At 42.0% G+C, this 24217-nt stretch overlaps 1 protein-coding gene across 5 annotated transcripts in view; it reads right to left on the reverse strand.

Moving 5' to 3' along the window:
• Positions 1-24217, reverse strand: part of il1rapl1a (interleukin 1 receptor accessory protein-like 1a) — a 430524-nt gene that overhangs the window by 138468 nt on the left and 267839 nt on the right. For all 5 annotated transcript variants that reach the window (XM_049594508.1, XM_049594511.1, XM_049594509.1 and 2 more), the window contains 3 exons: positions 23547-23832; positions 11138-11324; positions 9606-9759 (listed from right to left, as the gene is read on the reverse strand). In XM_049594508.1, coding sequence (XP_049450465.1) covers positions 9606-9759; positions 11138-11324; positions 23547-23832 — 627 coding nt within the window. The remainder of the gene's footprint in view (positions 1-9605; positions 9760-11137; positions 11325-23546; positions 23833-24217) is intronic.

Genomic DNA, 24217 nt, shown 5'->3' on the forward strand with positions numbered 1-24217 from the left:
ATCCTTTTCCGCTCCCTCTGTATAATATTTTGCTTCCTACAGAACGCAGAGGGAGCTGCATACATCAGCTGAACAGGGCTTTTATCTGGTGTTATACTATTGTAGCATTACCATCGCAGCGCTGGAATGAGGCCTGGGAGAACCATAAAAATTGAATAGAAATGATTCAGATGTACTATTAAAAACAGACACATTGCAGCAGACAGTCGTGGGCATGCATACCTTAAGAAGAGAGACACACAAGCGGCCATACATGGCAAGGCATATGTACTGTATGCGCATGTATCAATTAATCATAGCTGGGTCGTTTCGGCTGAGGTGCTGCTTCTCATGTCTCTGATAATAGAAAGGGGTAAACACAAGAGTAGACTAATCTGACCACGCTCCGTATTCCTCAGAGAGGAACGGGAAATAGCAAACCTGCTGCAGCTATGAATCAATTATAAGAGTACACAAAAATGCACTCTCTTTACAGATGGGAGGTTGAGGTGAAGAGAAAAACAAAATCTTTCCATCTGTTGATAACGGGGTTTTTATTCTCAATACACACCCCAGCGCTGCATAGGCTGAACATGTGCTATGTGTCCACATGCTCAGAATAAGAGTACATTTAAAAGCACCCTGACATAAAGTAGGGAGAACATAAAATGAGGCAAGGGGTCGCTGTTTCTTTTACATTTCTATTAACCCGAGGGGCATCGGGGGCTTGATGATGGGGTTCCTGGATCAGCCTAGTCTGGGAGAGCCTGTGTTTATGCCCATAGTTAACCTCTATTACAAGACTGACCTTCAGTTCAGATGGCAGCTCTTCTTTTGCGTCTAATAGAGGCTGTTACACGGTGCGGCAGGGTCAGAGCAGTAGACACACACACACACACACACAAACACACACACAATCTGCAGCGAGGCAGGGTCACAGCAAAGGCCAGCGTCTATTGCATTATATTTAAGATCAGTTAAACTTAATGACCTCCTCCATCCTCTTGGACTATCAAATAAACTACAACATTAGCGCTCGCAGCTCAGGCATAGTTTGGCCTTTAATGCTTGCCGTCCAGGCCATGTCGGTTTTTTACAGGATGTGATAAAATGTAGATAATCTCACGCCCACTTGAGGGGATGATGGTGTAGGTTTTATTAAAGGAAATGAGCCTATGGTTGGAGCGAGCTAATCTAATTCTACCAGGATACTACAGCTTTAAAGAGGAGGTGCCCCACTGCTATGGTAATAAGGCAAAATGCTTTAATAATGTAGAGGCAGCCAGAAGCTGCATAGCTGATGACACAGAATGATGATAGGCACCTATTGTGAAGCTGTAAAATAAATCATTTATTTGATTTCTTCTATTTTTTTCACTACTCCCTTGTTATCACCTACTTATTTTGCATTATTGAATATTATTATTATTATTTTCTCCTTTTCTTTTTCTGTCTTTCTTCCATAATTATGTTCAATCAGGACGACTTTCTTTATCCCACTCCCACCACCTCCACCAATCAAGACTATGGGTGTCCCCTCTCCTAGTTAGCCAATCAAACTTTGCCATAATCTCCTTCAGCTGTTAATGTCGCTGCTGCCAAACATTCTCCTCTCTGCTCCTGTCAGCTGTCATTTTAGGTGCCCTGCTCCACCCTGTTCACCTTCAGTCACCTTATGCAGAGCCCAAGACGAGCTCATCAAAAGCCCACTCCTCTTCACATCCAGATCCTCAGCTTCCTCTTCGTCTCATCACCACCACTGGCGTCTAGACTCCACAGGGGTTGGGTTCCCTAATCTACTATGACTTCACCTCCTCCTGGAACAGATGACATCACCATGGGGTCTAATCGCCAGAGACTTTTCACATTTCCCATACTTATGTGCACATGTAAATAAATATTCTTTTCTCTCAGAACGAGTCTCTCCTGATCGAAATAAATTTAACTGCAAAATCTTAATATTAGAATTTTTATGACCGTTATTTTACCCTTGTTTGGTTCACTACGTTTTAAGTATATACTATTCTTTCTAACAAGTATAATTGACAGCATACACAAAATTTGGAACCTTTATTTAAAGCCACCAGAAACTTGGCTTGAAATAGTAAATAATGCAGACATGATATCAATCAATCAAACGTCATGTGGAATTATACAAGGTACAACTCCAGTGAAATCTGATTCCATCAGCTCCTTTAACTTGTGCACTTTCATTTAGTCCTTTTTTTGCGTCGTCTTACATCGTTGGCTGCTGCTTTATAACTATCCATGTTTCTAGATAGTTCTGGTAATCCAAGGTTTTTGGTTGTGGAATGATTTAGCTGTCCACACATCCTGACTTCTACAAGATGGAAAAGCAGGAACAGGACAGCGCCTCACATTCCCACCAACACACCAGTCCTTATTCACTGTAAAGCACACACCTCCCTTCCTTCTCACGCCAGAGTCCTCTGCTTTGTCGGATCAGCATATGGGGAAAAAAGTCACCTGGCTGATGGCACTGTCCAAGATTTAGCCAAGTTCTGGACAATCAGAGGATATCACGGTTTGTGATATCCGATACTGGATGTTTTCTAGTTTAGTGGTTCCCAACTGGTGGGTCGTGGGTCCTCTGAATGGGCCGCAAGTGATTTGCAAACATGTCGAGTTTGTAAGAAATGCACATTATTTTTGAAGTTCAGTCAAATTCCGCCACAGAGTTTTATTTTGAAGGGCCGTTTCCTGCTGTAGAGTGCAGGGTTCCTACACATTTGGAATTTCAAAATTCCATACTTTTCCATACCCTAATTTCCAGACTTATCAGCCTTTTTTTTTTTTCTCCCCAGAGAATATGCAACATATGAGTAAATATATCAGTGTATTATATTTCACATCATATTTAATTATTCTTAATAGGCGATTGTAGCCAAGTATCATAATGGCATGTAAATAAAAAACTCAGGTAAGTTCAATGTCTGGGCTGAGGCAAAAAGGTTGGGACTCTGGGTGCAAGCGATGCAGTAACGAGACGTTGGGTGTTTCTTCCTTTCATGTGGCTCAGAATCGCCTTCTCCCCCATGTTGGCGATGTCAGATGATTTCACACAAAGCTTGCATCTAGCTCTGTGTGCGAATTGGGAATACTTGGCCAACCAGTATTTATATACGGTATTGTAAAGCCATCCATCCAAAAACTTACATCTACCCATTGTGAACCACGTGAAACTCGTCTTCTTGTTGAAGGTGCAGTATTGGAGTGAAACTTGATACCTGGGGGGGGGTGGAGGAGAGTCATAGGGCAGCGGACTGGACATACCACTTGTCAATCAGGTAAAAGGGGCGGTATGTTTTCTGAGACGTTTGCTCTCACACAAACTGTGCTTGGCCCGGCATAAAACACGATCCGGATTGATTCAATTATTTTAGGAAATACCTAATTTTCTACTTTAGAAAACACAATTTTAGAACAGTGGTAAAAGTCTGGAAACATAAATATTTTTCCATACTTTATTTTTCATTTTCCATACTTTTTAATACCTGGAAATTCATCAAATTTATTTCCATACTTTTACATACTTTCCATACTTGCGTAGGAACCCTGAGAATGAGTGAATAACAGACAGCTACTTGACAGAGACAACAAACTAGCTTGATGTCATGGCCGAACGCAAGTATGATGCTGAATATATTAAAATTTGTGGACCTTGAACTAATGACTAAGGAGAAATCTGGACCCTGTGGCCGGACCAATTCAGAACCACTGATCTAGTTTATTTTCCAACGCCTGTACGATGGCTGGCAAAGATGAGTGCCATGTGCAACATGCATGGGAATAAATTACAACTTTTGAGAAACGAATACAGCGGCTCTGACATCACTTGGTTACTCTCTGTGCTGTTGTTTTTGACATTGTGCAGCGCTTGCATGTAAATCTGATCGGCTTAGGATCAGCTATATCTGAGACAGACCAGTCGGTCCACAGTCATGGCTGATCATGCCGAAAATCATCTAATTTCATTCACCAGCCTATCACTCGGTTCATCTCTAATACATATCCTGTCATGTTCTGTTTTCTGTTGATTTTGCACCAATAAAATAATAAAAAGAAATAATTTTCTCTACATAGTAATTGAGGGTGTTCTGCCGGTTGCATGTTTTCTAATGAATATGGGACTCTGGGTCGGTCACGCAGCGTTGTCTTCATTTTGGAGATGTGCTCCATGTAAATTATTTCATGTACTGCGAAAAAGAGGAACAATTGTGGGATTCCCACGTCAACCTGCTGCACTGAAACTGTGGAACATCACAACCTGGGTGTCAAATAAAATTACCTCCTCTAGGTTGATGCCTTATTGACGTTTCATTATGGGAAACATGCGTCTAGGAACCTCAGATAGTGTGTGGGTGTTTCTGTGCTGCTGTATGGGAGTGCACGCTCATACTGCATACATCTGCATGCAGGTGTTACGCAAAGGCATACAAGACCCTATGGTTGATTTAATAAGAACAGTGAGAACGCAGAACAATGGAAAATAGGTTTGGAGCATGAAAAAAAAAATCAAGATTAAAATTACTTATTTCTTTCTTTTTTCCGTCTCTGACTCACTCTTGTTCGTAGGGTTGATTAACTCCAAAGCTTGCTGTTGCTATTGTTCTGGCTTCTATTACTCAGCCAGGTTTATTGGATATTCATACCTCACGCTGCATACAGGCACGTCAGTCTCATATATGGGAGGAAAATGTCTCTCACTTTACCAGGCTGTCTTTCTCCGTCTTCATGCTGCTTTATACACCTTGCTCCCCTTCTTTCCACGCTCTCCTTCCTTCTCTTTGTGTCATTAATGTGAACTGTGTATATTTATAACCCAATAAAGCCTTTATGAGCACCGTCATTATAGAACATTGAGGTCATGCTGACAGGCTAACAAACACACAAGGGTAAAGCCAAAGTACATACAGCATGTGGCCAACATGGGTGTCATTCATTCGCCAGACATATAAAGTGTATAGCACACAGTCACCCACATTAAATCCATTAAACACGGATTCACAACACCACTGTGAACATGCCAGATGGCTCAGCAGCATATATCTAAAAACATGGGCAAATGAAACCAACCAATACATGCAGAAGGAGGAAAATGTGTTTTTTTGTCTGTGAAATGGGCGAACTGACCCTTTAAAGTGTGGTGCAGGACCCAAAACTGGTTAAGAATCTAATGGACCTGCTGCTGGTGGCCTCTCACACTGAATACAGCATTACGTTACCCATGCATGTCCTCAGGAATTTCTAATTTAGGTACTTTACAGGGAAGCATGGACACACGGAGCGCTTGGAGTACTCCACTGCGATGGTAATGGTGATAAAATGAAACCTAGTGTAGCTTCCTTCTCATATCTGCCTCATATTTATTAGGCCCCACAGGGGATAACATGCCGGCCCATCAATCACGAGAACAGCCAATCTGGAAGCAACACCTCACGTTTTAGCCTCATCCAATAACACACGCCTGCTGATGTGGAGGTGTGTATCTCAGTAGAGTTTGCCGGATATGAAATAACCTGTGTTTCCCACACTGCGATCGCACAAGAGCAATGACCAGCCACGCAGAGAAACACCACACAGGACACCAATCAAGTGTTAACAATACTTCTGTGTGAACTAACACACAAACCCACACACACGCACTACGACACCCGCTGAGCTGATGCATCCTGTAATAGAACTTTACGACAGTACCTAGTTGGAAACACACGAACATCATAGCAGCTTGGGCAAAACCAAGTTGTTATGGTTTCGATGTAAAACCACTCATCCAGCGTGATGCAATAACCAAGCAACCAGGCCTTTCTGAGCTTTCTGCCTTTAATCCATCAATCTCGATTATATATTTCCCAGCCCAGCCGCCGGAATAAAATGTTGGCATTGTACGTTTCTGCAAACCACGAGTATGTTACATTTGTCGTTTTATAAGTATGACGTAATTCAGATTACATGTGTATGAGCTAAGTTTTTCACTAGGAGGAAGAGGGGATGGTGGATGGTGAGACACTGAAGTGAAACAGCTGCCAAACATCAGATAGGAGCATGCTACCATTCAAAAGCATGTCATTTTTAACAGCAGGTTGCGAAATTTCCAGCCGCATTTGCAGCGACCAAAGCGAATATTTTTTAACCAGAGTTTAGAAGATGTCAAGCCATGTTTATAGCGACAACAGTGAGTTTTTTAAAAAGCATTTGGGATATGTTCAACTGTGTTAACAAGAGTTTGGGAAGTGCCTAGTTGTGTTTGCAGCACCTAAAAGCGCATATTTTTTAACCCTTTGAAACCTGGAGTGACATTACTTTTCTTGTGTTGCTTTCAGACGCCTTTTGCAATTATTTAAACCTTTGAGCCTTGAGCAAATTGGTGCAATTTCTTTCGAAAACACTGGGAAAAAAGGCAATGAGCAACTTGGTAAGAAGTGTTCCACAAACCACAAAAAAATAATAGATTTAGAAAATTATTTAAAAGAAAGACTACAAAAAAAACCTGTATTTGATCACTTGCTTTTAACTTTCTTTCGTTTCTTTCTTTTCTTCTTCTTCTTCCTTTTTCTTTTTTTACTAATTTTCTTGCAATCTTTTTTTGGGTCATTTCTTTGTCTGCTGCTCGTTACCTTCTTCCCATGTTTTTCAAATAAATCAAACAAATTTGCTCAGGTTTCAAAGGGTTAACAAGAGTTTGGAAGATGTACAGCCATGTAAAGGCCCATTTATGCTCCCTTTACATACGAAAATGTATACGTCCGTTTCAAACGATGTTACCGTCACTGCCCACACACTTCCATGTGCCCTTTACGTTGGCATGGATGTTAACCAATATATCCACCAGGGGGCAGACCAGAGTCAAAAGTTTATGACAACAACAAACTCAAAAACAAACATGGCGACTGTGGAGGAGATATTGATAATGTACCTCTTGCATAAAAGAAAAAAAAAGGGGCAGCACTGTAGGAGGCAGTGGTCGGTGAAGTGGTTACATACATTGCGACTGGAGGACAGAGAATTCTTTTCTCTAGTACTGCCGATGAAAGAAATTGAATTGCTATTTCTTCTTCGTGTCTCACTAGAGTTACGTATCGGGTAGTGACAGCAACACTGCCCCCACGGTTCCCAGTGGTACTGCTCTGTTTGGCCCGTATCCGTAAGCTTTATGGAAACGTGCAGAAATACGGACGAAATGAATGCGGAGCGCGGACAGAAGGCTCTGTCTGTATCCGGATCCGTATTTAACGTTGAGCATAAATGGGCCTTTAGCAGCAACAAGAGGGGGTATTTTTAAAAAAGAGTTCAGGACATTTCCAGTCACGTTTGTAGAGGTAACAGCGAGTATTTTTACGACAGTTTGGGATGTGTTCAACTGTTTTTGCAGCTACAAAACCAGATTTTTTTACCGAGCCATTTTCAGCCATGTTTGCAGCAACAAAAGGTCTTATGTTTTATTTCTTATTAAAAGGTTAATTGGAAGCACACAACCAACCAGAACAACTTACATACTTGCAGATACAAAGAGTATTGTTGGTTTACAGCAATTTAAACAACGTGACCTTAAGACCATTATCCTCTTTAAAAAAGCGTGTACCCTATAAAGTTTTCTTCAACTACTTTACATTGTGAAAAAGAGATGTATACGTGTATGTATACATTATCAACTTGGCAGACATTCCAGTACATTATTTTTAGTTGGTTAAGAATCCAGGTGTTCTTTAAGGGATCTATTAATTTGTGGCTGTGACTGTCGCACATATGGGATCCTGTTTAACCATGTATTTGTAAATCTATTCATCTGTAGACGAAGTGAGAGGATCATTTTTTCCATTATGTATATTTTATTAACTCTATCTGTACATTCTTCTATTATGGGGGGGGTCAGAAAGCAGCCAGTGTCTTGTAATAGTTTTCCAGCAGATATGAGAACACAAAATAGGTATTCGTTGAAATGTCCAGCTTGAAAATCAGCTATTTTATTTTATTTTCAGCTGTAAGTATTTTTATGTTGAAATACTGTCTAATATTGTGCATCTTGGACCAAAACTGTCTTATTACAGGGCACTCCCAAAATATATGCCAGTGATTTGCATCCTGGCTCCTGCACAATCTCCAGCACTTGGGAGTCTCTCTGTAGCGTGTGCTTTCTGCTTTGGGGGTAATGAAGAATATAATTAAACATTTCCAACCAAATTCTCTCCATGTACATGCATATGAATTAGTGCACTTCATTGAAAGCTGCAGTCACTATACCATTAATCCCTTGAAATCTCAAAATGACCCTCATTTTTCCGTTTACCTAAGGTACTCTGGAGAATGGGATTTCTTTAACATAAAACCCTTATATAGTCTGAATATAATACCTTTGTTTCATTCTGACATGTAGGATTGTATAACTACTTTCAGCACTGGGTCAAAAGCTAATATTTTTTTAACGAGTTTGGGACATGTCCAGCTGTGTCTGCAGCGAGAAAAGCTGGTATTTTTTGGGCCATTTTTAGCCATGTTTCAGTGACAAAAGCGTACATTTTACACCAAAAGATGATGTTAACCACAGAATTGTCACAATGACTGAAAATTGAAATGAAAGAAATGTAAATGATTTAACATATTTTTTTGGACATGAAAAGCACAAATGTTCCATATCCGTGGTTTGCAGAAATGAACAATGCCAACATTTATTCTGGTGACTGGGTTGTATATCTACACTGCACATCATCCTAAGCAGCACTAAACTGATGCAGTGGGGGCACGAGTGAGGTTTCTAAAAAATTGAGGCTTTTAAAACATTTTTTCATATTGCTGATTGCCATTTAATTACAGCAAATTGGAGGTCAGGCAAAGCTCATTTAATTCACTACAGCGTCACTGGGCAAAACCACCATTTTAAGTTTTCATTTGTATGCTGCGATGCTACTGGCAGGTAGCGCCAAACAGATGTACACCAGAATACATTGGGTGGGACTAGCTAGACTAGTTTGAGAGAAAGTAAAGGAGATGGGGGAAAAAACTGGATTTGACCTTTTCATCAACCGAAATCAGAGGCAGTTGACCTGGCAGTGCTCTGAGCAACCGATCCCTACGTCTCACCCTGCAGCACGCTCACGCCGAGAGAGAACAAATGAATGCATTTATTTGCCATGTGCTCACCTTGCAGCTGTGCAAGGCAACGAGATAGAGAGGGAGGGAGAGATGGATAGAAACAGAGAGGAGCAGGGTAAGAGAACTGTAAATCTCCTGACCTTGGTCCTGGCTCTTTAGCTCTCTGTGTGAAGGGGTTTAGCCTATAGCCTTAAATATTTCAACACCGCTTGGTTGGCTGGAAAGTGCTGAGTTAGAAGAAGGGATAGAGGCCAGGCCACAGCATTCAACCTCCCCCAGCAATTAACACAGCAGCAGGACATCGCTGCAGTGCTCAGTGGTGTGTGTGTTTGTGTGTATATGTGTGTGTATTTGTTACCATTCATTCCTTTTCTTCAACCGCCTGCAACTGTTAGAATTGCTCCTCTATTGATTCCCCCGACATTAAGAGCAGAGTTTGTAAAAATCAACGCCCAGACCTTCAACAAAAACACACTTTCATCTTTTTTTGCCCCTTGCTTCTCCTGAAGACTTACCGGTGACTGTGAGTTCAGTCGTCCTTCTGACCACGAAGCCACCATACTGGACTTCACAGGTGTAATTCCCAATGTCATCTTCCTTTACCTCCTGGATAGACAGAATGTCTCTCTTCTGGATGATACTGGCACGCCACTGCTTTGGACGGCACTCCTGTACATTAGAGAAGGACAGGCAGGTCAAACTTAAAACTTCGCCCCGAAGCTTACTATTGATAAATGACTGGAGGGGAGGAATACAAAACGACTGGCAGTCGACAGATGGGAAGTGTGCTGCACATGGTCAGGAATTAAATATTCTGCCCAAGCTTGACATTATGAAATTTAAGACCTTCCCTCTGCCTCATAATGAATTAGATCCATACGATTTCAAGTGGTCTGAGCTGGACATAAAAACTTCCCAACGTCACTGAGTGTTAAGAGAGTGGATGAAGTGGTGGGGATGCATAGCTTGGCACTCCGACATAAAACCTCCATACAGTAAAACGATAAAGCTTGGCCATTATCCTACTTATCTGATCAAGATTTATTGCACAGAACTAAATATTCTCCATTCAATACTCCAGTTGAGCCACAGAGGACGGGGAATGTTATTTACACTGGTCTCTGCTGGCAAAATAAGTGTGTATGCGCTGCGTCTGTGAGCATGTGTGAATATCTGTGTGTGTGTGCAGGCACAATAAGTGTCTCCATGACACGATCCTCTCTGCAGACCCTCGGCGCTCTGGCAGGGACAACGGTGGCTCGGCGGATTCTATTCCACCATCGCTCCCGGCAACCTTTGAATTCAATCACTGTGGCTCCGCAGTGGTCCAAATAACTCTGGGTTCCAGCACTCCCAGTCATTACCCAGACCGTAATTGAATTCTGGAAAAACCTAGAGGTCGAGCCCGGCCAGCTAATCCACTGCTGATCTGCCTGTGATTAGTCTGGCCTGAGCCCTTCGCCGGGATGCACTTTGTTGTCCGCAGGCCATGCCTGACCTGGGAAAGGCAAGAACCCAGGTGAGAGACGGGAAGGTGCATGCTGAATAAAGATCACGGGCAAGGAGCATTTGGAGGGCATCTACTCATTCCGCAGGGCAGAGAGTGACATCGCACAATTTTCTCCTCGCACAACTTTTGTGTTCATTATAAAAGCCATCTCAGAGGCCGCCCTCTGCTCAGCCCCTGCTTCCTTTAGATGAATTACTCTTATGTAATTCATCGTGATCATTTGCATCCGTACATAATCTGCCTAAGTGATCTGGAACCACGTTTCCAACAAGGCTTTTAAACATAAACAGCCAAGAAATTAGATGAAAACAAACCAATGGACCATTCAAGAATATTTCTCGCTTGTATAATCACAAAGACAGATGCCTTCCTTATTACTTTTCCCTAGAAAATAACAAATATTCTAGACACACACGCGCAGGCAACAAAAACATAAATGAACCTTGAGGCAAGTGCATAAATGATACACAAATCACACAGCAGCACAGATCAATAAAACATTAGAATCATAAACACGCTCAGTCAGAGTGAGCTCACCTTGAACCAGGTGATGTCCGGCTCTTTGCCAGGTTCGACATAGTCGTCTATGTCAGGACAGAGGATGTCTTTACTCTTGCTGAGCTCAGCCTTCTCGGCTAGTCTCATGTTGGAGTTGTAGCACAGGTTTGTGTCATTCTCCGCCACGGTCAGAGACATGGACACCTTCATGCAGTACGTGGAGTTCCTGTGGGCAGAAACAAGGAGATAAATATTCACCTTTACTTGTCGGAACATCTTTATCATATGTCATACTGTCAAGGTTGGAAATTTGATGTCAAAGGTGTTGGTGGGACAGTTAGTACAGACACAAATCATGAGGGCTTCAGTTTTTCAGGCAGCCTGAAACACACTGTCGGCGAACGCTATACGTCAAAAAATACACCCTATTGTTTTCAATGTACAACCCCACTCTGGCGGCGGCGAGACACTCATCAGCACTCCTGGACGTGTCGCCCTGTGGCACTTTACACCACTGTCCTTTTTCCAGGCCCCAAAATTAAATGCACCCCCTCCCAATTCACTCTCTTTTCAGCTTTACTGAGAACTAAACAAAATCATGTTTTTTCATAATTTCAGTATTTCCCCTTGAGTTGTACCAAAAAAAAAAAAAAAAAAAAGCAAAAGTGATTAAATTGATCAATATATTAACCCAACCCAAAGGCAAAAAAGTGCAGAATAAAACTACTCTAAAGATGGGATGTATTTCTTTTAAAGAAAGTTACTTTTACCCAAAGACATATATGATGGTATGTTGGCTGGGGTTGGGCACCAAACTCTATTTTCAAGGGTACTGCCTGAATTATTTGGTATTACAGAGAGCCAATTCACGTTAAATCCATCAGTGCCAAATGTCAGTACCTGAGGGCCCATCTGGGTGAGAACGTGAGGGTTTAGACAAGAAGCGTAAAGTGCCGCAAAACACCCCGACGCCTGGCAACCAGCCAAGGAGCTCTGCAGCCACTCCACTGGCTTCTGGCGAGCCAAAACTATCGCTGTAGCGCCAATCTGCCACGATAGTTTTGCATCAGGTGAGTTTTGTTTTTTATATCATTATTATCCTTCTGTCAGAGCAGCCACACATACATACACAAGCTCTATGTGTGATTCGAAAAGAACAGAGGAACAGAATTACATTTTAGTCTGCTACATCACCCCTGCAGCTTGTTCAGAAATTATATTTTTGTTATCATACGGAGAAAGTAAAGGATTGAAAAAAGGATTGATTCAGAAACTCTGCACAGAAACAATTTTGGTGGAGCAAGTTTTAAAACCTGTAAAACAGAGCGAAAATACGTGAATATTAAACAAACTGCATAAAATAAATCTTTTACACTTTGATACATATGAAAAATATATATATACTTTTTTATAATTCAAGTTATTATTGGTTTAAAAAGCTCGGTACATGGCATACATGTATTATTTTGCAGGCATACAAGAATACAAGGCACATATTTTCTATACTATGGAGGTGGACTCTAGAAGGAAAGAAGGAAGAGAAACAAAGCAACAAACAAAAACATGTCACATATGTCCTTGTGCATCACTCTAGAGGGTCATAATTACGTAGGCTTATGTTCTATTTTGATATGAGTCCATAACCGGTCCCAAGGAGATACTCCTTTATCCTGATCGCCATTTATTCTACTGAGCATACATTCATAAGATACACTCATATTTCCACCAGTGCATTAACCCATTCTCTCAATTCCGGGGCCTTTGTCGTCTTCCAGTGTCTCAGAATAACTCGACAGACAGTTATTAGACCCACAATATTAGAGAATGCACACTTGGATACGTTTGATATCTGCGACTGATTTCTAATACTCTAATCCAGAGTGGTCTGACCAAACTACATTCCCATCCCAGTGTCAAGTGGTCAAATACCACCTCCTGAAAAAAGTGCAGGGGACATGCCCCCTGTGTACCCTCTGTAAATGACACGCCTTTACACCGCTATATCGTCAATACTGATGTTACAATATAAAGAACAAGAAAGACACTGACACTACACACACTCAAACAAGTACATTTTTTTGTCATCTCCCTTTGATACCCATTTAAGTTATTTTTATCCTCCTCAATCCCTCCTCTGACTCCCTCCCCCTCCCCTATGTTTGTGGGGTTAGCAATAACGACGTGTTCAGCAGCTTTACCGAGTCAATGACTCACACTCACGACCACTATTGGATTTATGGGGGGAGTCAGCCGGGGCCTGGGAATGCTAATCAGAGAAGAGACAAATGCTGAGAGGGCCTCACAACATGAAGGAAGGAGAAAGCTGCTTGGTCATCACAAGGATGAGGTCCCTACTGCACACTGCCCCCTTCATCTCCCAGCAACCATCAACACACCTCTGATGCACACGAGCTGACAGACATGAAGGATGTCCCTCTCTCTTACGGTCTTATTATTGTCATCATAATCATCGCAGTCGTTTTCAACCCACCTCACCGATGACACGATGCCGCCCCACTGCACCCGCCCCCTCAGAAGTGTTGGTGACAAGGTATTTCCCACTACACTGATTTTAAATGGCCAAAAGTTTGAGGACATAATTTTTTTCCTCTCCTTTGGGAGACTGTCCACATGATTTTGGAGCCTTACTTCAGGGATTTGCTCACTTTGCAGCAGGTTGGACACATTTTTTATTCATAGAGCGCTTTCCTACACACTCAAAGACACTTTACATGACAAGTTTGATAAAAGGCAGAGTAAAGGCAAGAAGTAGCACAGCATGTCAAACATTAAAAGACGCCCTGATGTGTTTGGGAGGAGGGTTTCAGAAGAAGGGGCAGCTATGAGGAACACTCCATCACTGCAGGTCCAGAGCTTGAATCTGAATGCAGATGATAGGGAGGTTGGCATCAGAGTAATGGAGGCTGCAGGGAGGAGTGTGGCGATGGACAAGGTGGGTGATGTAGGTGGTTATGCAGGGCTTTGTGAGTGAAAAGAAGTTTCATTTGAATCTGTGATGGGATAAAAAGCCAGGAGAGGTGCTTTAGGACAGGGGTGATGTTGTCACGGGAGTGGGAGTGATGGAGGAGCAGAATTCTGAATGGACTGGAGTTTATTAAAAGGGATCTATTGGGATCATTTTCAGCTCGTACTTGTATTTTGGGTTTCTACTAGAACGTGTTTAATGCTTTAATGTTAAAAAAACACTTAATTTTCCTCAAACTGTCTGCTGGAACTCTTATTTTCACCTTCTGTCTGAGACACTTGGTTTGAATACCTGTCTCTTTAAGGCCCCTTTCCTTGTCATTCACATCTTAGCGTCATTGCAGCCTGGGGAATGACGGTAATGGAGTATAGCCACACTTTCTAGCTTCTAAAATCACCATTAAAAGTACTCCGAAACCAAAATCTTCACAACCAGACGTGTTCCAGCAGGAACATGATCCAAAACTGGGAAAAAAATGACAACATTGGCAATAGAGATTACATGTTTTCTGGACATTAGCATGTAGCTACATGTAGCAGCGTCACCTTGTAGGGTATGTGCCCCATATAGGCTGAGTTCTTTGCAGTAGCTCATGTTCGATTGTGACACGCAGCCCTTTGTTGCGTGTCATCCCCTCTCTCTCCCACTTTTCCTGTCAGTCTTGAGCTGTACTATCATGAAAGGCAAAAAATTAAAGCACCTAATTCATAGCTAGACATGTTCCAGCGGTAAAATGATCAGAAAATCAGGGAAAAATAACATTAGCAACCATTATTACATCTTTCTTTGACGTTAGCATGTAGCTACATGTACTACAGTATACTTGTAGCAGACAAATGACTGTAATGGAGTATAGCGGCACTTTCTATTGTGAAAAATCTCCAGAAAAAGCTCTAAAACACTATCAGGCATGTTCCACCAGGAATATGATCCAAATTTAGGGAGAAATTAACAACTGCAGTAACCAAGATTACATGTTTCCTTGACATTAGCATGTAGCTATATGTAGCATTGCACTTGCAGCTAGGAAATGACTAACTATGTATGGCAGAAGTTTATACTGTAAAAAAAAAAATCAACAACTAGGGGTGACCTCTAGCTCATCTTGTAGAGTGTGCGCCGCCTATAGGATGAGGTCTTTGCAGCACCTCAACCTTCACCACTGAAGGCAAAAAACAGCTAACAAGCATCTCATTCACAGCTGGACATGTTCCAGCAGTAATACGATCGGAAATTTAAGGAGAAAGGATTACATCTTTCTGTAACGTTAACATGTAGCTACATGTGGCAGTATACTTGCAGCTGAGGAATGACAGTAATGGAGTATGGCCTGTGGTCATGAGCTCTGGGTAGTGACCAAAAGATTGACGTCGTGGATATAAGCGGCCAAAATGAGTCTCCTCAGAAGGGTGGCTGGGCTCAGTCTTAGAGACAGGGTTAAGGAGCTTGGACATCCGGAGGGAGCTCAGAGTAGAGCCGTCGCCTTCACGTGGAAAAGGGTCAGTTGAGGCGGTTCGGGCATCTGATCAAGATGCCTCCTGAGTGCCTCCTGTTGGAGGTGTTCTGGGCACGTCCCAAAGGTAGGAGGCCACAAGACAGACACAGAACACGGTGGGGAGATTAGATATTTTGTCTGGCCTGGGAACGCCTTGGGGTCCCCTAGGAGGAGCTGGAAAGCATTGCTGGGGAGAGGGACGTCTGGGGTGCTTTGCTCAGCCTGCCGCCCCTGTGACCCGGCTTTGGATAAGCGATAGAAAATGGATGGATGGATGGATGGATGGAGTATAGCCGCACTTTCTATCGTTAAAAATCTCCAGTAAAAGCTCGAAAACACTACTAGGCGAGTTCCAGCAGGAATATGATACAAATTCAGGCAACCGAGATTACATGTTTTCCTGACATCAGCACACTGCAGCACACAGCTACATGTAGCAGTGTAAGCTACGTGATGTAAACTCTTAGAGTAGTGTGCTTGGAGTGAAGATCATATAAAGAAATGATCTGTCACAAGCTGATATCAGCTCGTCTCGAACGTAGAAAAGAAAAATGTTGGAAACAGAGTCTGAAGCTTGAGGTTTTAGCTCACAGGGACTTTTACATATGTTTACCTCATTATGTGAAACTGTGGCGGTGTTAAATGTGAACATCTTTCATTGTTACATTGTATGAAAATAAGAAAAAGCATAACAGGTTTCCTTTAAGGACAACGTACCATGAAGACTATAACAGTAGCTGGAGTCTGGAGGCAATGAAAGCATGTATCAGAGTTTCAGCAACAGAAAAGGAGGGGGAAGGGCAGAGGCATTGTTAAAACAGGAGAGGGCCTTCTGCAAAGTGTTGCCACACTGTAATCTAAAATAGCTGTAACGTTAATGTTTTCCTTAATTTGAAGTAAGCAGCCAGGTCCAGACCATAAAAAACAGCCCCAGACCAAAAGTCTGCACACTAACATCTGTCTGTCTGTGTTTCCATCCTCTGCCGCCTGGCCCATCCTGGCTGCGATGTGACATGGTCAGCCACTCGGTCAGTCGAACGGGCGGCTGTGCGTACAGCCATATGGGCTTTCATTTCATTTCATTACATTACATTTACGGCTCGCCAGATGCTCCCATTCACTGTAAATGACAGGGTTTCATATGATCTACTCAGGTTATGGAAGCAATAAGGGAGTCACCTCTCTCGTATAAACACCTCTGACCCCCTGGGACCATAAAACACAGATGCAGACACACACACACACACACACACACACACACACACACACACACACACACAGGCTTTAAAGACAAATGTGGCTACGTGCAGCTGTGGAAGACCGGGTAGAGATAGCGATGAGAGGAGCAGAAGGAGAATAGCTAGTTGGAATGAGAAAAAAAAGGCACTGTATACTTCTACAACATAGGAGATGACTAAAAGGGCATCTGGAAAATGCTGTAGGAAGCAAAAGTAAGATGCAAGATACTGCAACAGAGCAGTGCCCTCTTGGTGCTGAAATCTAACATTATCGACTCAATGCCTCCTATCTAGAGGGAATAGAGTGGGAAGATGCTGTGCTGTAGGCTTACAAAGTACACTTGGACAATATATTTGTCTACAGAACAAATTCAACCGAGCAAACACACACACATACACACGCACATGTGGACACATACATGCACGTGTCGGCAAACTCGCACACCTACAAAATCAACCCCCGCTGCTTGTTGATATAACAGGAAGATGATCAGAAATGACCTCTCGCAGTCCTGCACCTGAGCCATTAAAGTCCCCAGGGAGCCAATAGGAGAGATCTCTACATGTTAAATATTCACAGCGGGCACCCTGTGGCATTGTGGGAAGGTGTCAGTGGTGGTGCTTGATTGATGGACAGCCGGGGGTTGATGCACAGTCCTGTGGTGTCTTTCACGTCTGTCACATTCTATTTGAGTGTAGCTGCTTTGGATATTAGTCTGCGGCTCACGTTAGCTGTAATTCTCCACACATTATCATCCCACATGTTGGATAATGTAATCATAGGAAGGAAATACACGCCATTTCACCTTCTTCAAAACACTGGCTCATTACTGGGACTATTATAAAAATAATTAATCAGCTGGAACACGGAGGGACTGTGGCTGTGAGAGAGGTAGAGCGAGGAGGACAGATTGATGGATCTGAATCGATGTTGCAGGCCTTATGCGAGATGACATGCAGAGGAGAGAGGCAGAGAAAGAGCAAAGGGGTGGAAGAGAGGAAGAGCAGAGGAAAGCACAAAGAGATTGGTATGTAAATGAAGTCACCTTCACGTGAAAACTGGCGATTAGACTTAAATTTCCAGACAGAGAAGGACAAAGATAACTATTCACACACATGCAGGCATTCATGCAGCACCTAAAGACACACACTCCGGTGTGTGCCTCCATATCTCTGTCTGAGTAAAACATCTGGAGGGCTTCAGTAAAAAGCTGAACTTAACACAGAGGGATTTACCTACATTTATAGACAGTACACAACACGCCCAGAGCTATTGGAAACCATTCTGCCATATATACAGTGCAGTCAGGAGGTATTAGGGCAGTGACACATCTTTTGTTGTGCTGGCTTTTGTACCGCAGCGCACTGGATTAGAAATGAAACAATGACTACAGCTTTAAAGCACTGACTATCAGCTTTAATTTGAGGGTGCTTACATCAAGATCAGATTGAATTGAGATACAATAAAATCATTGTAGCATACTGTGCAGTCATCATCGCTTCTAAATAGCTCGCTGCCTTCACCACCACTAAATTCCTGGTATGCATTCTCCATGCATCTCATACTCGCGAGTGCTTTAATCGGACCACTCACAGTCTGTGTGGTCAAAAATATCTGTGTATCACCCAGTAAATTTCCAAGGCTCCTTCAGTGGCTCTGGTTCTTTGACACATCATAGATTTTACTTATTGTGGTATCGTAAAATGGTGGCTAACTTTTATAAAGGAGGGCCAATTTCTGGACAGAGTTAAAGATAAAGGGGTGACAGCCGTCATTCAGTCGTCATTCGGCATGTTCTGATGATTTATAGATATTGCGGCTTCCAAATAAGCTATTCAAAATATTCAGAAAAAGCCACCCACAGGCGCCATAATGGGAGATATGATGAACTCACTGTCTTTGGTTTACTTTACTCACTGTTTGATGATCCAGGGTGCTTCGGTTGGTTTTAGAGTTGACTGATTTGAGGAAGTATGAAGTAAATGTCTCGACTTTCGTGGTTTGTAAAAAAAAAAAAAAAAAATTGCCAAACAAACATTCTCCAAATATACAGGCCTTCACAAAAACAAACTTCAAATCAATGGTGTATTAAACAACATCATCAAACAACATAAAAACAAAGATTAACCAAACACACGGCGGTCTAAGACTATAACCTTGTGGCATCTTCCACGCTCTACACTCATATCAGCACCCATGTCAGGTCAAATGGTGCATTAAAGTGACTCAAAAAATAATAGGAAACTAGGACTTGCTAGAAATGGCTCGTAGTGGACGTTATCTTCTCCAAGAACCATTATCTCACATTATTATTTTATTGTGGAATGTAGCATTTCATGTGATGATGATAATTTGATACTTCACTTGTTAGTTTCATTGTGTTGAATTGTAATGAAATGACATGTTAAACCAAACAACAATATATTTCATCTTAACTTTTTCCACTCTGCCACTTCCTACCACAGACTCATTGTTGTCTCTTTTCTTTTTCTTTTTTTTTAGGGGGAGATAGGAGATCAGTAGTTAATGGTACATATAAGTGGTATATGTCTGTAAACTGGGAAACTTAAGATTATTAACGATGCAGTTCAGCACTTTGCGTCAAGTTTTTCTGCTTACAAATATATATGAAAAATTGTGTTTGGTCTTAGCAACTATTCAAACTTTTAAAGTTCAAAGAATGTAAGGTTTAAGGACATTATGATGGAACTATATGACGGATATTCCCATGCTCAATTATGTCTCAAAAATTGTTGCAGCAATTTTTGGGTTGATACTATTTGCCACACAGATTTGGTGCCTAATTTAAGCATGATTATCAATTGAGAATTGAAAAAAAAAAAATGGTCAAAAATCCTCCTGAAATACCACAGTAGTATCAAAAACTTCTGATGTTTGATTTCTGTAAGAACTGTATGTATGTATACCACTTCTACGTATGTACAGATGGAAATTGGTGTTTCGCTAAATCTAGTGCAACCATGTTTTCATTTCTTGTAAATGTTTATTGCACACTGCCCTCTTATAAATCAGATAAACTAAACTTAAACTCAACTGCAGTTTGCAGTGATTGTATGGGGAGCACTTCTGTTCTGGAAACTGCCCCTTGTCAATAAATGCAGCCATACATCCTCTGAATGCCTGAGGTCTCTAGTTTGTAGCTGTAAAGTTTCATGAGGCTGTGATTATCCTAGAGGTCACTAAAGGTCTTTTTTTTTTTACAGTGTTGTCCATTAAAAAAAGGTCTTACTATAATAAAATGGTGACTAAAGGTAGAAACATCAGGACATTATCACACTTGAATAAAATCGGGCTCACTGAATCCATAAGCGTCTCAACTTTCCAATCCAATCATATCATTTATGCAATTCCAAGACTGTTTAGGGATCCCAGCAGGTAGAAATATTAAGAAACAAATGGTGATACTACATGGAGATAGCATAAAGTAGGGGTGTCTGTAAAAGGGAGATTTGTGGGCACCCGCAGAACTCATTTTCATTCATTTATCTTGAGGTGAGAGGTCAAGGGAGCCCTGTGAAAATAGCCATACCAGTTTTTCCTTTGTGTTATTTAACCCTCTTTGTTAGCGTGACATGGATTCCTTAGGTCTTGCAATGTCGCATGATGCCGAAATCTTCACTGTCTCTTTACAATTCAGCCCGCTACAGCCTCTAAAAGACAGTAATGTCAGCCTTGGTCCCAGCGTCCTAACAGAGTGGAAGAGGTTAATCTGTAAATACAGACATCCATGACAAAATGTAACACATGGCAGTGGGGGTCATTGACGCCACTGAATTACGTCTCAGGACTAATTTACATTGAAATAACATTCTTGAAATATGACACATACTGTGCATGCTCATTCTGACATGCTACACACTATCAGTGGCACGTAATGTGCTCTTAATTGCATGTTTTAATGATATTTTTACAACCCAGTGACTCATTAAGGTTTGAGATTGTACGCACTGAGCAGCCAGTTTATTAGGTGCACAATTAGGTAAATCGAATACCAAATCAATTAGTCCTGAGATAAAGTCGACCTTTACAAAGCTTAATGTATATATCTAATATTTTATGTTAATATGTCAGAGAGGCTTGACTCAACTGTGATATCTGCTCATTCCCACTAATGTCAATGAGGGTTGTTACAATGGTTGTTGTCATTCAGACATCTGATGTTTGGATACATGAAGGTCTATGGCATTTATTGTATGAACTCTGCAGAAAAGACTGAGGCATATTTTTCCTGTCTTTGCCTGCAGGGAGTTTTAGGGAAGAGTGTTTAGGTCATACGTGCTAAAATGTGTGACTCAAAAGCTTACACCCTAACAAAGACAATTGATTTCAGCTCAGAGGCAAATCTCTCACAGTGTTCTGATTAGGTTATCTGAGAAGTTAGAAATCCCCCCCAGCTCAACACAAGCACCGAGAAAGACGGAGCTGGGGGCACTTTCTACAACTGTAGTGCTCCACAGAGCTGAAGTATGCTCTGAATCTCAAACATCTGAACAGGAACCGAGCCTTGTTGGAAGAAATCGTCAATAATCAAAGACAATATTAATTTACCCTGAGGCAAGATTGTTTGTGCCAGATTAGTCCTATGGAGAGTAGTAATGAATTGCAGTATAGGCTGGGGTATCATTGACAAACACACTCCCCCGGTCACACTCAATGTATCCTGCAAGCCTCTCTGGGTCTTTAAGAGGCCTTTAACTGGGTTTATTAAAAACTCTCTGAAATGAAGAGCTGCAATGAGCCGTTTATTGAGGGATGTTCTCCACTGTAAAGGTTAATAAGTTACTGCCACATAATTATGCATCTTGTATTAGGAAGAGTCTCTCTGTAATGGCCCACTAAAGAGTGTGTATGTGTGGGTGCTTGTGTTTGTATTCACTTATCTCGCTTTGTCTCTACAGTATATCTCCCCTCGCCACTTCACAGGGCTTATAGTTGACTATAAGATCAATTAACTAATGGGAGCAGACAATTTCATCTAATTTGAAAGGTAAACACACAAGTTACCAGTGCCGGGCATGTTACATACAAAATGTAATACATTGGTCAGCATTGTTGCCTCACTGCAAGAGAGTTTACATGTTCTCCTTGTGCCAGCATGGGTTTTCGCTGGGTACTCCAGCTTCCTCCCAAAGACATGCAGGTTAATCGGTGACTCTAAATTGTCTGTAGGTGTGAATGTGAGTGTGAATGGTTGTCTGTCTCTATCTGTCAGCCCTGTGATAGTCTGGTGACCTGTCCAGGGTGTACCCCTCCTCACACCCAGTGTCAGCTGGGATAGGCTCCAGCCCCCCCCCGTGACCCCTAACAGGATAAGCAGTTACAGAAAATGAATAAATGAATAGTTACTTTCATTTAATAGTAATGGGTAATGTTGTTTCATAGTGAGTAATCAAAGCAAAGCTCAGGTTTATGGCAGCTCATTATAAATTCAGCGAAACTACGGGGCGCCCACTACTGGACCTGGTAGAGCAGGCGCCCCATGTACAAAGGCTTTGTCCTTGCCACAGTGGCTGTGGGTTCAATTCCAACCCACAGCCCTTTGCTGCATGTCATCCCACATTTCTCTCCCCCTTTCACGCTACATCCGTCCTATCAAATAAAGGCGAAAAGCTACTGTACAGCCTAATAAAGGCTCTCAGATAGCGCAAATCTGGACCATTCACATGCAGTGTTTACCACGTTATTTTAAAATTGCCCACTCATACCCCCACTGCTAGGAGAGTGGCCCACAGCTTTGGAGATGGTACTTTAAAGGGCCAGTGTGTAAAATGGTTTGAAAACAGTGACATCAGTGGTCAAATTCTAGATTGCAGGGCTCACTCGCTCACCCCTCCCGTAGGGTAAATAACGGTGGCCTCGTAGGGACAAAAAGCCTTGCGCAGACACAGAAAGTTTTCAGATCTAGCAGGGCTGGTCTGGGATCAGAGCCCCGACACAGGGGTTTGTGCTGGCTGAATTCGAGTTGATAGACCTTGCCGAGGGCTGAGGTGTAGATGAATGAAAGGTTGAACTTCATTATGTGTGATAACACTGAAATCCTATTAGTGACGTGTTGCATTTCTTCGTTGCTCCTCCTGCCACTACACTGCGCTCAACACTGTCAGTTACATGTATCAGGAAAAAGTAAGAGGATGTAGATGATGCAACTTACCTCAAGAACATTCTAGAAACTGGCTCATTTTTTACTTGGAAGTAATATTCTTTATGTTACGAAAGTGTCTCCATTATTTCTTATGAACTGTGCTTGTATTTTTTGTAGCTGTTTTTGTGAACAAAATTGTTAATTGAATCAAATAGTTCAAAATTTGGGGAAACATGCTTATTTGCTTTCTCTCTAAGAGTTAGATAAAAACATCAAGACCATTTGTGTCTTTTATCTTTTTCACATTTCTGTTTGTGTGTGGATTAAACTGTGATGAAAAGTGCCAATTAGTAGAGTTACTGTCAGACATTTTTCTGAATTTTGGAAAGACTCAGGTTAGCTGCTTCCCCCTGCTTCCAGTTTGTATGCTAAACTAATCACCTTCAGGTTCCAGCTCAATACTTAATGCACAGACATGTGAGTGGTTTTAATCTTCTTATCTAATGCAAAATTACATCTTTCAGGATTTTAAAAACTATGACAAAACATAATCAGATAACTTGTTAAACTTGACATTTAAATGCATCACCCCCTTCATTATCTTTCTTCCCTCCACCCTACGTACCGTAAGACGCAGGAGTAGAGGCCCACGTCCTGGAGGTCCGCAGGTCTGAACCAAATGGCATCCTCCTCCTTGCTCATACGCACGCCGTCGAAAGAGATGGGCTCTTCAAAGTCGCTGTGGCCCAGGCCGGAGCTGCGGTACCACATAAGGCTGAGGCCCACACTCTGCGCCTGGCTGTAATTGGCCCGGATGTAACCATAGAACAGAGCGCACTTCAGCCGCACCGGCTCACCCTGCAGCACCCGGTACTTCAGTAAGTCCACTGACCAGTCTGTACAGCCGTCCGCTACGGAGAAACAGAGAGAGCGAAAGAGAGATGTTAATTTACAGAAATACAATAAAGCAATATTAAACATCTTCGTGTTACTTTAAAATAATATACGAGTGGGATGAGGATTACCAGGTTATAAACCACCCACAATAATCCTCTTCTTATTTATTAGAAATCACTCACTTTAAGAGCTTTATTAGTGATGAGACACTAAGCTGTGCACAATATACAACTCTGCATTGTCTTAATGGTATATGTATATTTATGTCTTTTGCTTTTGGACGCTTGCAATATTCTGCTCAGTGCCTCCTCTTCTCACCTCCCCTGTTGCTGCTCACACATTCAGGGCATGTGTGCCACCTTGCCACACATGCCACAGAGACAGCTCAGACCCTATCCT

Source organism: Epinephelus fuscoguttatus, linkage group LG13, assembly GCF_011397635.1.
Source record: "Epinephelus fuscoguttatus linkage group LG13, E.fuscoguttatus.final_Chr_v1".
Lineage (NCBI taxonomy): Eukaryota > Metazoa > Chordata > Actinopteri > Perciformes > Serranidae > Epinephelus > Epinephelus fuscoguttatus.